The sequence below is a fragment of the Dipodomys merriami genome, unplaced genomic scaffold, assembly GCF_024711535.1.
Source record: "Dipodomys merriami isolate MVZ:Mamm:240054 unplaced genomic scaffold, mDipMer1.0.p SCAF_48, whole genome shotgun sequence".
In the NCBI taxonomy this organism is placed as follows: Eukaryota; Metazoa; Chordata; class Mammalia; order Rodentia; family Heteromyidae; genus Dipodomys; species Dipodomys merriami.
The window spans coordinates 4,542,578-4,558,746 of record NW_027206046.1 but is presented as its reverse complement, the minus strand read 5'-3'; the positions used below and the strand labels follow the sequence as shown (position 1 = coordinate 4,558,746).

Here is a 16,169-nt window from a genome sequence, read left to right as displayed (position 1 = left end):
ATCTTTAAGAGGTGGAGCCTAGTGGGAGGACCTTAGGTCATGGGGGAGAGCTATCCTAGGAAGAGATCACTGGTCTCCTGCAGTGAGTTCTCACAAGAATGAGTTCTTACAAAATCTTGAGCCTGACCCCTGGGTCACTCTTTGGCTTCCTGTCTTCAATGTGAGCCCTTCCGCTCGCACCCATTCCCACCACTGCCAGCCGCCATGATGTGATGCAGCCGGAGGGTTCTCACTAGAACTGAACTGATGCCAGTGCCATGCCCTTGAGCCTCTAGAACTGTGAGCTGAAAAAGCCTGTTTTCTTTATAAAGTAGCCTGCCTCCAATGTTTCATCATCATACTGTCCAACGGACTAATGCAGTATCCCAAACATCATGGCCCTATCATTACTCTGAGAAGTAAAATAGCCTCTGTTTACTTCTCACAACCTTCATATAGCATCCAAAGGTTTCTTCTTCATCCTCACTGCAAAGCTGGATTCTAAATGAGCAATGTACTTGAATCAAGAAAACACGATTAACCTGCTTGGAGGTGTTTTGGCCTCTGCTTTTCCCATGATTAGTTTGCTAAGCACAAAACAAGAACCGCCAATATCTTAACTGCTGATCAGTGTGAAGGACAAGATAAGGCTTTGGGGTAAGGCTTGGCCTTGTGTTGAAAAGCTAAGATCTGGGGTTCTCAAGTTTCTTTTAAGGCTATGAACTGGTCAGGGACAGAGCTGGGACCACATCTCTCCTGTGCCTGTTTTCTGCTTTGCAGAATGAGGATGGTAGGTAGTAATATGATCACCTGTCACTTAGCTGTGGTAGACACAATGTGAAAGGGTTTTGTGGGGACAGCATTGTTAAGGTGTTGATTGCTTTTAATCAACTCTGTTTCCCTTAGGTCCTCATCCTGTAATGGTTCTGTATATATTAGATTTCTAACCAATTTCCACAAATGTCTCTTTCTCCTCGGCAATTAAATCGCACAATTTAGTTTGTCTTAGTAGCATAGCGTGTAAATTAGTTCTGGCTGACACTAGTAAACTTGAATATACTGATTTCCCCAAGTATCAAGAAAATTTGTCTTCCTTTGTAGAATTGCTGCTATAAATATAATTAGAAACTTTTGTATTTTGAGGAGTGCAGAAAGAGAAAAAGAAAACACATATATGTAAATGAGAGAGAGAAAGAGAAAGAAAGAGAGAGAGAGAGAAAGGAAGGAAGGAAGGAAGGAAGGAAGGAAGGAAGGAAGGAAGGAAGGAAGGAAGGAAAGAAAGAAAGAAGGAAGGAAAGAAGGAAGGAAGGAAGGTAGGAAGGAAGGAAAGAAGGAAGGAAGGAAGGAAGGAAGGAAGGAAGAATTTTCTAAGCCATACCCCCAGAATATATTTTAATGGTACACCACCAACTACAAAGAGGCATGAACATATGAAAAAATGGTTTAATTTTGAGGTATTCCTATTTAAAAGTCTTTGGAATCATGGATAGTGATAGACTGACCCCCATGCCCTCATGTAATGGGGGAGGGGGGGCTGGCTTCGCTGGTTGAAAGCATTGTAGAGGAGATGGATTCCTCCACTGTGTTCTGCTGGCTACAATGAGCACAGCAAGTCTGGCTCCATTGTTTGCTTGGTACAGTAATCCCACACTCAGTCAAGAAGGCAAAATGACTTCTTTAATCATAAAGCACTTAGAGAAAGGACTATGTCTACCTCTGAGAGTCCCTCCCACAAGCCACCTCCTCACAGGACTTGTGTTGCTTTTTGTCATCAAGGTCCAAGTTTGTCACTAAGTGATTGTGAGCATCTGACAGGCTCCTGTGGCCACCACCACCTCCAGCTCAGGAGGAACAATGAGCATCCTCTGAGTCTCCTCTAAATTCCCCTGCTCTGCTATGCCAGGAGCAGACTAGAATTTTCTCTCCTACAGCTTGGACCTCTCCTTACTGATGCCGGTGATGATTTTCAAACTGTTCTCTCCTTTGTTTCAAATTTTAGGGACACAGCAGGTCAGGAAAGATTCCGAACAATCACGACGGCATACTATAGAGGAGCCATGGTGAGTGTGGGTTTTGGAACTCTCCAGGTGGAAGTCAAACATGAATACTTATTAACCAGATCATAGGACCAAGCTGGAGTCTTGTATAGTGGGGGGGAAATGCAAGTTTTCAGTGTAAGAACAAGAGCTTTTAAAAGGGCTCTTGGATTATGTTTTATTTTTAGAAGCTGTGTCTTGCCATTGGTCTTGCCTGTAAATAAGCAGGCAATTAACTTTTTTAAAATTTAAATTTAAGCTTTATTGTATAGGTGATGTACAGTGGGGTTACAGTTACATAAGTAAGGTAATAAGTACATTTCTCTTTCCTTCTTTCCTTCCTTCCTTCCTTCCTTCCTTCCTTCCTTCCTTCCTTCCTTCCTTCCTTCCTTTCTTCCTTCCTTTCTTTCTTTGAATTCTTTCTTTCTTCCTTTTTTTTGCCAGTCTTGGGGCTTGAACTCAGAGCTTAGGCACTGTCCCTGAGCTTCTTTGGTTCAAGACTAGCAACTTGACCCACTGCACCACTTCTGACTTTTTCTGTTTATGTGGTGCTGAGGAATGGAACCCAGGGCTTCACACATGCTAGGCAAGCGCTCTACCACCAAGCCACCTTCCCAGCCTGAGTACATTTATTTTTGAACAGTGTTACTCTCTTCCTCATTTTCTCCCACTTTTCCCCCCAGCAATTAACTTTTAGATGTTCTAGAATTCTCACTCTTCTTTTTCTTTTTTTTTGCCATTGTTGAGGCTTGAACTCAGGGCCTCCCAATCTCACTTCATCTTACCATTTGAGCTACATCTCCACTTTCAACTTTTTTTTTTTTTGTTGTTGTTGTTTTTGGTCAGTCATCTGGCTTGAACTCAGGGCCTGGACTCCGTCCCTGAGCTCACGGCTAACACTCTACCACTTTGTGACTCAAGTGGTAGAATGCTAACCTTGAGCTGAAGAGCTCAGGGACAGAGCCCAGGCCTAGAGTTCAAACCCCATGACAGACCAAAAAAAAAAAAAAAAAAAAACCCACAAAAAAACAAAACAAAAAAAGGCTGTTGAGATGTGTTATTTTATTTAGACTGAGGACTATCTGTTTTTTCATATATCTACTGCCTTATCTTTCCTCAGCTTACTTGTTGAATGGATGAACAGTTGTGTAGACTTTGCACATAGTACCAAAATGAGGGCTTAGGGTGTAATTTATGAAATAGCGAACATGCAGGTGTTAGTTGAAACATTTGGAAGATGAACCTTTTAGATATATCAGATCTGAGGTTTTTGAAAACATGGCAATACCACCTTTAAACCCATCACCAAATGCATATTTCAGTTTCTGTGATTTTAGATAAATGGTGACATTTTGATCAGCATATATAAATATATATAATTGTGAGTGTCTCTGTGTGTGTCTGTGTGTGTGTGAGAGAGAGAGAGAAAGAGAGGGAGAGAGAGAGAAAAAGAGAGAGAGCATGTAGTGTAGCCTCGATCTCAGTGAAGGTATACTAGGTAGGCATGGTGGTACACACCTATAATCTCAGTTTTCAGGAGGCTGACCCAGGAATGATAATGAGTTTGATACCAGTCTGGGCTACACAGCAAGATCCTGTCTCCAAAAGAAAAGGAAGGGAATGGAAGGGAAAGAAAGAAGAAGAAAAATAAGGGAAAGGGAGAGAGGATGAAAGGGAAAGGAGGAAGGAAGGAGGGAGAAATGTAGAAATCTTGGTAGAGGAGTACGAACTGAGACAGTTTCTGCTTGGAGAGAAGTGCGCAGTTTAAGTGATACCTCCTCCCCTCGGTGTTATCTGTGCTTTAGCTTAAACTGGTCCATAGCCGCAGTGGGTATAACTGTAATCTGTGAGATCGGGTAGAGAAGGACATATTATCTTTACCACCATGACCAGTCCGTTAAAGGTTAACAGAGAGGATGCTAACAGACTTTTTACTTATTTAGTGGCAAGACAGTGAAAGGCTTTATTTTGCTTGTCTGTGTTTTTCAAATTTATTTCGAATCTTTTTTCAAGACAAAAAGGGCTAACCAAAGGGTTCTGGAGGGAAGAGTGCATGGCATTTATAGACTATCACTTTTGATGTATAATGTCCTTACATGAAGTCCATTGTTTCCTCTTGTAGGGAATTATGCTGGTGTACGACATCACAAATGAGAAGTCCTTTGACAATATTAAGAATTGGATCAGAAACATTGAAGAGGTATGTATTCAAGGAGAGAGTTGGAGGAGTGGCCATGAAAGGAAAGAGTTGGCTGGATCTGTCTTGCTGTTGGTTTGGACTGTGGACACTGGGGAATTTTACACTTGGGCCAGGTATTGGAAATAATTTGATCCGAGTCCCCATTTTATCTATGAGGAGGCTCAAGTCAGAAAGAAGTGACTTGCCAGTGTTGATGCAGCTTTAAATAAAGGTTCCAGAATGAAGAAATCTGCATCCCAGATTCTGTCTATTAAATTATACTGTTTGGCTGTCAGAAATATGTCTGCTTCTGCAACTTTCTGTCCTGCTAAAGGGTTAGCCATCTTACATAGTTGAAATTGGGCTGTAGTTGGGCATTAATAGTTCATACCTGTATTCTTAGCTACTCAGTAGGCTGAGATCTGAGGATCTCTGTTTGAAGTCAGCCCAGGTAGAAAAGTCCTGGAGACTTTTAACTGTAATTAAGCAGCAAAAAGCCAGATGTGTTGCTGTGGTGCAAGTGGTCATGTGCCAGCCTTGAGCAATAAAAGCTAAGGGACAGTGCCCCTGCCTGGACCTGAGTTCAACACACACATACATGGCAGAATTTCAGAATGATTGACCCTAAGTTTTCTTCAAAATATCTTTGAAAGCCAGGAGTCAGTGGCTCATGCCTGTAATCCCAGCTACTCAGGAGGCTAAGATCTGAGCAAGCCCAGGCAGAAAACTCCGTGAGACTTTTATCTCCACATAACCACCAGAAAACAGGAAGTGGTGCTGTGGCTCAAGTAGTAGAGTGCTAGCCTTGAGCTGAAGAGCTCAGGGACAGTGCCCAGGTCCAGAGTTCAAGCCCCATGACACACACACACACACACACACACACACACACACACACACACACACACACACACACACACACACACACACACACACACACACACACACACACACACACACACACACACACACACACACACACACACACACACACACACACACACACACACTTACTTTGACATTTCAGAAAGAAATCTGACCCTCTAATAACTTTGTTCACATGGATATTAGCCCAGTGAACTTGTGTTTTAAATAGTTCTGAATCCAGATTGCTTTCTCCACTGGGCCACTCAGTACTGTTTTTATGTCTCTAAGCCAAATGGGAAAGTTTTGCTGATTTTGAAGTTTTGCTAACTTTCTTTTTTTCCTTTTATTTCTTTTTTTTTAATATGTAAAAGAAGAGAGAATGATTATGAGTTGTTGGGTAAGTTAGCATAGGCTCAATAAAGGCTCCATTTCTCTATTGTAAACTTGGCTCTGAATTGGGCCTTGTGTGGAATGAAAGATTGTCTCATCACTAAATGCAGTGATGTGTTTCTGACAGGTTAGGCTTTTCTATTGAGTCGCTGTGATTTTTCTCAGGCTGTTAAGTGCACTGTTTTCTCTCTCCTCCATGCAGCATGCCTCTTCAGATGTGGAAAGGATGATCCTGGGTAATAAATGTGATATGAATGACAAAAGACAAGTGTCCAAAGAAAGAGGGGAAAAGGTAACTTGCCCAGTAGATGAAGGTTGCAATCTACTCACATTAAGCAATCATTTTTGCTGCTATTGTTTCTGGGTTTAAGTTTTTTAAACTAGCCATGTTTCTAATCCTGTACAGTCGGGTGTCAGCAACCCAGAGGTCAGCCATGCTTGAATGGGGGGTGTATGTGTGATTAGTATTCAGGAGCCAGTCCCAGATACTCTGTAGGCATGACTCACCGCTAAGGAATTTGCTAAGAATGTTTTTGGGGAGACACAAATTGGTCCTTTTTAAGGTTTCTTTGGCCTAAGAGTTCATTAAGGCTGATTCTTGTAGAGCTGTATGAAAAGCTCAGGTTTGAAAGTAAAATGATTAATCCTTTGAAAGAAGGTAATAAGTAAAAGTGAAGTTTCAAATAATCATTTTCCAATTAATTTTTTCCCTAGGAATATTTTACTACTGGTGATTGGGATAAACGCTTACAATTGATCATTTATAGACTTATCTCAAACTATGTCCCATGAAGCAAATCTATTTATATATATAGATATAGATATAGATATAGATATATACTTCTGTGGCATTTTCCAAATTGACTTAGAGGCTTCATTTTTTTAAACAAAATTTTCTTGGAATTTTACTTTGGTGTTCCCCTTCCCCCCCCCCCCAGTGGTACATGCAAAATGTATTTTTTGTTCTAATTATAATCTTTGACTTAAAAACATTCACTTAATCTCAGGAACTTTGAGCACAGATGGAAAGATAGAAAACTTCAAATTTGTCTCCACCAATAGAAATGAAAGCAGTGGGTGCTTCAGTGTTTTTGCTTTATTATGGACCAATTCACTCAGAAATAATTAACTGTCAGCATAAGAGCTGTTGGAGAATTGTACATTGGGAGCAGATAAAAAGGATGAATGAATCTCAAGTTAATGGAGGAATGGGCATCTATCTCTTGATTTTTCTTATATGTTTATTAGGGCAAAAGGAAGTACTAAAGTACTAACAAGTATGTAAAGGGGAAGCCATTTTTAGATTAAACTATTGAATTTCAAATGTGGTAGAAGAAAGCAATTGGAGTACCTCAGGAGTCCTGATCTAGACACTACTATGGGAGGCTCTGAAATGCTTTAAAAACACAAGTGCTTTGTTTGTGCAAACCAAGGCTGGCTAAATTTAATGTTTCTGTTTGCCTTTCAGTTAGCAATTGACTATGGGATTAAATTCTTGGAGACAAGTGCAAAATCCAGTACAAATGTAGAAGAGGTAAGAAGAGGGAATGTGTGAAGTGACTTGGTAGGCAGGGACACCACTGCATAGGGGGCTTCCTAGTACTCCGACCTAGTGAAAATCTGTTGTGGACCCAGAGAGATGGATGCTTCATGTGTACTTGTGCCTTGGCCTTTCCCATGGACTCTGGCCTCCCCAAGGCTCAGTTCAGATGCGCCAAGCTAGACATAGAAGCTGAGTTTCCAATCAGTGCACCCTTTGGGAAGCTAGAAATCAGACTAGCTGGACTAGTAGTGGTCCTTGGATCATTTGTCATCATTCCTGTCATCCTCTAGCACCCTGTATACTCTCAAGAGAGAATCAAACTGTTAGCTTATCAAGCAGGTTGCCTTTGTGTATTATGAACGATACATTGTAACACTATGGCATTTAGTAGTGTTTATCAGAAAAAGAAAACTGGATCATCTAAAAATCTTCAAGAACAGTTTCATCTTTCACCAAGGGCAGAATTGTTGGTGATACTTTTTAATTTTTTTTTTTAAACCTAAACCTGGTGCTAGTGGCTCACCTCTGTAATCCTAGATACTCAGGATTGTAGTTTGAAGCCAGTCCAGGCAGAACAGTCTCTGAGACTCTTACCTTCAACTAACCAGCAAAAGCCAGAAGTGGAACTTGAATAAAAAAGCAAAGTGAGAGCACAGTGGCACTGAGTTCAATCCCTAGTACTGACCCCCCTCCTCTTCTCCCCCCCCAAAATGCTTAACCTCATCCTAAAAATAATAAATGTAATATATGTTAACACATAACTCGTTCAAGAAATGCTTACAGCTGATTTCTTAGGTTACGTACTGTCCATCTAATATGAGGCTAAAATCACCTTACTGGCCAGTGGGAAATGATTAGAATTGATGTTGTTTTTGTTTGTTTTAAATAACATTCATTTTTCAGGTTGTCTAAGGGCTGTTGGGAAACAGGAAGTGGTCCTTGATTTATTTATACAAGCATATATAAACAGGAACATGCTTCCTTTTGTACAAAAAGAGTCTCCCTTTACCAGAATGAGAGGAGCCTCTTGTTGGCTTGGTTGGTGGGACAAGTCACTTCCGCACAGGCAGCTCTGTCCCCTGGCTCAGTTTCCACAGCACAGCTGTGGCATCGGGCTGTGGCGTTCCTTGAGCTGAGTACTCAGGTCAAGTGACCGGTAGAATCTAGTAGTTTCTGCAGAGCTTTACACTGGTGAGGTTAGCTTCACAGAAACTAGGATGGGGTTACTTGGAAACCTATAACTTATCGGAGATGAGTTTTATTTCAAGGACCGCACAGCTGTGGGGCTCAGGAATGGTCTAGAACAGCGAGTGTTGAGATCTCAGCTCACTACAAACAGAGTGAAAGTTTCAATGATAGATTTAAAAAATACTGTTCTGGGTCAAGAGATATTTATGGATAAATTGTCACCAATGTTACTAGGAGCCCTTTGTCCATTTGAACTGATTTCCATGGGAAGGTATTTAACCAAACTCAGGAACTGGGGATTTTGGAGTATTAACATGTGTAAGATTGTACATGCTTAGGTCTGACCTCTGAAGAGATAAGAAATAAAAGATTGAGATTTTTGTAGTGCTAGATTTTATGCTGTTATTCATTCACTTATTAAACAAACAGATATTTTAGCATCTTCTGTCAGGTACTATGCCCTCCTCTGAGGAAGAAGGGTTGGCTTAGAGAGGCTCTGCCCTGTTCTTAAAACTCAACATGTCATACTGGTGGTAGATGCTTCATTATAGTATTTGGTGGAGGAATTTGGGCACCTGTGGCTCATGCCTGTAGTCCTCACTAAATGAGAAATCTAGGCAGAAGATTTCAAGACTCTTATCTCAACTGAAGAATCTGGGCATGTGCCTGTAATGCTAGCTATGACAGCAAATGCTAGCTATGAAGCATAAAATAGATGGACAATGTCCAGGCAGAGGCCAAGGCAAAAGGACTGGAGGTATGGCTCATTGATGGAGCACGTGCCTATCAGTTACAAGGCCCTGAGTTCAATCACCAAAAGATGCGTGAATGACACTCTGATAGCATTAGAAAATGTTAGTAATTGAAAAAAATAGGCCACATTTAATGTGTATACTACAATTATAATTATGTTCTTTTTTTTCAGTTAACTCTAAAGTAGACACACCTGTAATCCTAGCTATTCAGGAGGCTGAGATCTGAGGATCCCGATTCAAAGCCAGTCTGGGCAAGAAAGTCTATGAGTCTTTTATCTCCAGTTAACCACCAGAAAATTGGATGGTGGTACTGTGGCTTTACATGTGGTAGAGCACTTAGGGTAGAGCAAAAGCTCATGGATAGCATCCAGGCCCTAGGGTCCCCCCCCCAAAAAAATCTTTAAAGTAAGATGATTATGGTTAAATAATGCAAAGTACCAAAGTACCATATTTCTGTTTTGAAATATACCATAAATATGTAATAATTCATTTTCTGTTTTATCTTAGGCATTTTTTACACTTGCACGAGATATAATGACAAAACTCAACAGAAAAATGGTTTGTATCACTTACAACATTTATTTCCATGATATAGTTTTTTCTAATAAGGATAGGCATGATTATAATATTAAGCTTCTCAGCTGGGTGTCAGTGGCTCATGCCTGTAATACTAGCAACTCAAGAGGCTAAGATCCGAGGATTGTGGTTGTAGGCCAGCCTGGGCAGAAAAATCCATGGCATTTTCCCCCCAATTAACCACTAAAAACTAGAAGTGGAGCTATGGTTTAAGTGGTAGAGTACTAGCTTTGAGCAAAAAAGCTAAAGGACAGTACACAGACCCTGATTTCAAGCCTCAGGACTGGTAAGGGAAAAAAATGAGACTCTAAAATATTAACAAAGCAAAAAAGGGAGCTTGGGCATGGCTCAAGTGGTAGAGTGCCTACCAAGCAAGTCTGAGGCCTTTCTTTCTCCTACACAATTCATATAGCAAGTGGTTTTTACTTTTTTCAATAATGGGGGTAAAACCATGAGTTTCCCTTCCTTCCTTGATAAGTCTTGTCTTGTTTTCTAGAATGACAGCAACTCATCAGGGGCAGGCGGGCCAGTGAAAATCACAGAAAACCGGTCCAAGAAGACCAGTTTGTTCCGCTGTTCGCTGCTCTGATGAACTCTTCCTTTCTGAGAGACTGCAGCGCACCGAAGGGCCCTTTCCTGCTTTTCTGAAAGCACAGGTCACCCAGCCGCAGAGCCACCCCGCCCGGCTGTTTCTGAGAGCATCACGGAACTTCCCTCTCCGGACAGATCGCCAAGTGGATTCAAGCCTTGCTTGCAAGCAAAAGGCCAGGCTCCTCTTTCCAAGGCCGGAAGCAATGATGTGGAGACATCCCAGGACCTAACTGGTTTCCCTTTGTTTTATTGCCTATTGCAGACGCTGCTTACCTGCCTTTTTTTTTGTTGTTGTTTTTAACTCTGCACCTCAGTGTTAGCCTTTCCCCATTATGGTACAATCTCACTCTCATCCTGGCACACTTCTGTGTGTCAGACTTCAACACAAATTTGTACAAATTTGTATGGGGATACTTAAAAGACAACAGAATAATAAGCAGAGGTGGGTATACTAAAATGAGTTTGGATCACAGGGCCAAATGTTACTGCACTGGTATCATTTATTGAAGGGCTTTGATTTGTGAATTTAAGAATCACTAAATTCTTATAAATTTTATTTTAAAAATCCATAACAATGTCCATCTGGCCATAGCAACTTTGTTGCTTTGAGTTGGGAACAGCTTTTCTTTACTGCTGATCTTTTGGCCAGCATCTAAATAGCTGAATGAATCACTTTCTGATTGATTATCTCTGCCTAATCTATGCAGTTGCATTTGGAAGTCACTCATATCTCACTTTCCCTGAGGTTTATATTTTCTATTATTTCCCTTATTTGAGTTCCATAATTACTTAATTCTCTAAAGCTAATTACATATTCAAACGTGGTTGTCTATTTCTGTTTGTGAACTTCTAGAGATAAAATTTTACCTAGGGGGAGGAGAAGTACATCATTTAGGGTTTTACATCAGCTTCTAAATGTGGTTCTAAATGTGGTTCAAAAATATAATTTATTTTTCCTTAGTATCACCCCTTAGTTTGTAACACCCACGTCTACCACTATCCCTGTCTGTGAGTGTTAAGAAAACTTAGGTTTAGATTGCAGGAAGTATGCCTGCCTTCAAGAGAGATGAACTTGTTGATATATGTTTAAGAATAGCTCTTAGTAATAGTGAAAATAATGATTTTTTGGGGAGGGGGGGTTCTGTTGTGGTGTTTTTACAACGATAAGATTAGCCCTAGCCCCTAGCATATCCCCTAGGGAACCTTTGCCTTTTCATTAGCAAAAAAAAAAAAAAAAAAAACGATCAAGATGTCAGCAGCTGTGGTTGGATGTGTAGACTCCCATCTGCTGGGTTCATTGTGACAAGGACTTGGTTCAGTCATTCAGAGCCAAAGCTAGCAAAAAGCTTAGTTGTGAAACACTGTACTACTACTCCTTCTGTAAATAAAACCATCACACGAGAGAAGAGTATTTAGTGTTAACTCACGTGCCAAATTCTGCTTCTAATGGCCCTCTAAGCCTTTGGTGTCACAATGCAGGCTGATGACTAAGGAAATTAATTCTATTAGTCATCTGTCTCCTTGATAGTCACCATGGAGGCTCCTAGCCTAGCGATGGAAGTAGAAATGGACTGACTACTCTCACAGAGAATTCTGCTTCACATTAAGACATTGTGTTTCAGTGCTTGGACCAGTCAGCCTTTGATCCTTATCTGAAGACTCAGTTCAGGGGCTGCACTCTTTTTGGTAGGTATGCTGAACTTACTTTGGACATAATTCAGTCTCCTTGTTTTTTTTATTTTTTTTTATTTTTTAATGCTTACCTGTGGGCTTAAAGCTAACCTGTTGCTGTCCCAATATTAATTGTAGATCTGTTATTGAAAGCTGGTTGTCAGTTGACCATCTTCAAGTTAGATACATTTTTGAAAAAGACAAAGTAATTTCTTTGAAAAAAGAAAAAAAAAGGCTTGTATTCACTAATTTACTGGAGAAAAAAAAAACAAGCAGTTAGGCTTTCTGGATGATAATGAAATACTTGGCAAAAGGTGTGTGTGCTAAGACACCATTATGAATGTAACTCTTAGTATTTTTACCTCTGACTATTTTGGTGTCTTAACACTTTGGTTTCTATCTCAGGGCTTGTCTGCAAACCAAAACTGACATATTCTGTGGTTCACTTTTTCTTTCTCAGCAGAATGCTTTGCTTTTGTTTCATTTCTTTGCTTTTCTTTTGTTTTATGGCTTACTAACTAGTCTCCGTGAACTTCCCTTTGAAAGAGCCTGTGAAAAGTTAGATGAGTCTAAAACATGCTCTTTGAAGTAGCAGCAAACTGGGAGTGTATGCTCTGTTGTACAGAAATAAATTGTCTTTGCTATTTTCTTACATTTAGCTTTGCTAAATTGTACATAATTTGAGCTAAGAACATAGGAAATTTACTTTCTGCATGGTGAAATGACCCAATAAATATTCCACTTTGAGTAATAATGTACATAGAGTGCATTTTTTTTTCTACTCGTAGATGAACTTTGTAACAGATCATTTTGTCTGTTCCCTGCTGAAACAGAAAAAAAAAAAAACTGGGAAGCTTTTTTTTGTAGACATTTTGTGATTTCATGGGTAAAGGTACATAGATCAGCAGGATTAGTGACTCAGTTGCTGTACTTCATTATCAATGTGCTCATATTGACACTGATTGAACTAAACTAGACCTTTTCAAATAGAGTCTGGGGATGTCAGACAGCCCAGACATGCTGTAACTAAAGTAGTGTGTAAATCAATTGATTGTACGTTGTTTTGCTGGGAACTGATTTTAGATGTATTTTACTTCAGACAGACTATGATTAAGTAATCCACCTGTGCATCCATTAAGAGGTGCCACAGGATTCTTACTGTTTCCAAGAACATTTTATGTAGTCTTTGTTATAAATTTTCAGAGGACCATACTCTCTACTTTGAAGGACTATTTTTTAAATTATACCTCATTTAGCTAACTAGTATCTAAGACCTGGTAGAAAAACAGTGAGCCAGCCTGTAAGTATCCAGTGAACTTTAGACTCTATGTGTTGTTTTTTTCTTCACTTGAACTCAAGGCATCCTTGGGAAAGGTAGGTGAAATCTTAGTTTAGAATAAACTATACATGTCATATTCTATAACATAAATATATGCATTATTACCCATCTCCATTAACAAATTTAGGTGTGCAATAGATACATTTTTGAAAAACTTTCTAAATAAGAGATTATGACTGCATTTTATAGGTACTAAAGCTTATAAAACTTTTCTTGTAATCAGTGAGGGATACATTTAAACAGATCTGTTTTTGTGATTTAAATCCCTTTGTAAATTTAGTTCTTTGTTTTTAAAGATGAACTTCCAAACTTAAAAACTTTAAAACTACATCTCATTACATTGGTTTACTTATCTCAAATTTCAAGCACTCCTTTGTGCAATCAACTTGTTTAAAAACTTTAAAAAAAACAAAATAATAGAAAAAAAAAACAGAAAAGACATTCTTTTTTTTTTCCTTGTTACATCTGGGGACAAAGAAATATCCAAGAATGAAATTCCTTGATGGAGGGGGACCCTAGAAGGACAGAATATGCTACTAAAATGTCAAATTCTAGAAAAATTAGAAGCAGTCCTTTCTTTAGAATGTCATGTTCACTATATATATAAAAAAAAACCAAACAACTGAAAAGTACAGAAATGGAAACTTTGCACTTAGGGATATTTTCAGATTTTCTTTCATTTCTTGAAATGTGTGCCATAGGTAACAAATCTTGTTGCCAAGAACTAATAGAACTTCCTATGTCATTGCTCAGCTTTAAAATACATATATAAGTTGAATTAACTATCACTTGTTCATAGGGCCTTAGGGATGAATTTTGTTTGAAACTGATACTTCAGTTCCTTTAATGCAAAATACCATAAACTATTTGACTAAACCCATTCCCTTTACAGGAATTATCTACTTTTTCCATACTGTGTCTGTTTAAACTTTTCTTTTTTCTTTTCTCCATTGGCTTACTGTGTAACACTCTTGTAGATGACTTGGACCTGTCAAAGTTAACCTTATTTAAGCCAATCCATTAACTGTGTACTGATAACTGATGCTGTGTTTTATTTTTTAAAAATAGATTTTATTCCAGGTGAACTTTTTTATATATAATAATGTTCATCTAAAATAAAAACTACATAATGAAAATGTTTATGGCTTCTCACAAGTGTATTGAACATTTAAAACTGTCTCTGCAAATCTGGAGAGGAAACAGATCAAACCGTGGTAGAGTTGGTGATACATTAGCCAATTCTATATCTCACTGGTAGGTGTTTAAGGACTTGGGAAAAGTAGCCATGTCCCTCACTTGGATGTAGTTTACAATGCACTGAAAGCTGAGCATTAGTGGCCCACACCTATAATCCTAGCTGATTATAGGCTAGAGATCTGAGGCTGAGATCTGAAGATCATGGTTCAAAGCCAGCACTCTTATCTCCACAATTAATGAGCAAAAGACTCAAGGGAAACAGTGGCTCAATAGGAAGCTCCAGCCTAGAGTGAAAAAACAAAAGGTCAGAGCGCCATGCCCAGAATGGCCTCAAAGTCACAAAATCACAATCCTCCTGCCTCAGCCACTTCAGTAATGGGATTACAGGCATTCACTACCATAACTAGCTTTTCCTTGCTTGCTTCTGACGTCCTTGAGAGAGCTTTAATCAAGGTCCAAATTGAAACGGGTATGACAAGTCATTAAAATAGTGAGCCGGGTGCCAGTGGCTCACACCTGTAATCCTAGCTACTCAGGAGGCTGAGATCTGAGGATTGTGGTTGGAAGCCAGCGACTCTTATCTCCAGTAAACTAAAAAAACAAAACAACAAAACAAAACAAAAACAACCCAGAAGTGGCGCTGTGGCTAAAGTGATAGAACTCTCTCCAAAAGAGCTAAGGAACAACCCAGGCCCTGAGTTCAAGCCCCAAGACTGGCCAAAAAAAAAAAAATAATAATAATGGAAGAAGCCCTATCTCTAAGTCATGGAAATAACCGCAGTTTAAAAAAAGCTAGAATAGTTGCTATTCTTGAGTGTTAAATTTAGCTCAGAGCCTCCTAGAAGTCAGAGGAAAGCCTGAATATGATCAGTTAGCTCTCCATGTGAGTGTATGTCAAGAGAAAGGCCCAGATCCAAAGCCATGGTGTAATGGTATTAGAGTTTTAGAAAACAAGCAGGAATTGGGGGATCAGTACTGGAGTTTTGAGTTTGTGAGGCAGGCGCTCTCCCTCACGAGCCACATCCCCAGCTCTTATGTTCCCAATCGAATTTTGTGGGTTTTGCCCAGAACTGGGACGCACCATGATCATGTTTCACCTGTAGCTAGGATTACAAGCATGGCACCACCACGTCTAGCTAGTAAAACTGGTTACACCAAAGACATAAGTACATTATGCTTTTTTCCACTCTGGATTTTACATGTTCCCAAAACGATGCAAATGGAAAAAAAATGTGCTTTATAAAAGCCTCCTTTATTTAAAAAAGGAATCTTGTCTCAGTCCTGTTGTTTTCTCAGCTTGACCTAGACTCTCTCCTCCTCTGGGGTGCAGGCTCTAAAGTGCACCAGGACCTCCCCTTCTCCAAGCCCCACCCACACCAGTGACCTCCCCCTGAACCGTTAGCACCCTGAAGGGTCCAGCGAACCCGGTCCAGGAATAAAGACCTGCGGTGCACCGCGGCCTAGGTGGTCCCAGATGCTGCTGATCTGCACCTAACGGCCTGGGGGAGATCCGCATCCTCGGTCGCCACGCCCACTTTACCCAGCCCGGTCGCGGGGATAAGCGCTTTCGCGTCTAGTGGCCCGCCCCCAGAGCCCCGCCCAGGCCCCGTCCCATCCCCCGCAGTGCGGTGAACGTCTCCGATCCCCGCCCCCAGGAAAACCACACGAGCTCCGTCCCCCAGCTCAGGAGAGACCAAACGCCCGCTTCTAGCTCCGCCCCACTGCCCCGAAGACCACGCCCCCGGGGCTCACCCGACTACCGCCCAGGCCGCACCCGACTCTGAGACGAGCACTTCAAGGCCCCTCTCCGCCTGACTCTGCGACGGTAGCATTTAGAGGCCACGACTGAGTCCCACTTGCC

General features: G+C 40.4%; 1 protein-coding gene across 1 annotated transcript in view; it reads left to right on the top strand.

The window, feature by feature from the left end:
* Positions 1 to 14,251, top strand: part of Rab8b (RAB8B, member RAS oncogene family) — a 62,057-nt gene extending 47,806 nt beyond the window's left edge. The window contains exons 3-8 of the mRNA XM_069995217.1: positions 1,979 to 2,039; positions 4,138 to 4,215; positions 5,651 to 5,740; positions 6,917 to 6,982; positions 9,442 to 9,492; positions 10,007 to 14,251. Coding sequence (XP_069851318.1) covers positions 1,979 to 2,039; positions 4,138 to 4,215; positions 5,651 to 5,740; positions 6,917 to 6,982; positions 9,442 to 9,492; positions 10,007 to 10,099 — 439 coding nt within the window. The 3' untranslated portion in view covers positions 10,100 to 14,251. The remainder of the gene's footprint in view (positions 1 to 1,978; positions 2,040 to 4,137; positions 4,216 to 5,650; positions 5,741 to 6,916; positions 6,983 to 9,441; positions 9,493 to 10,006) is intronic.
* The last annotated feature ends 1,918 nt before the right edge of the window (positions 14,252 to 16,169 follow it).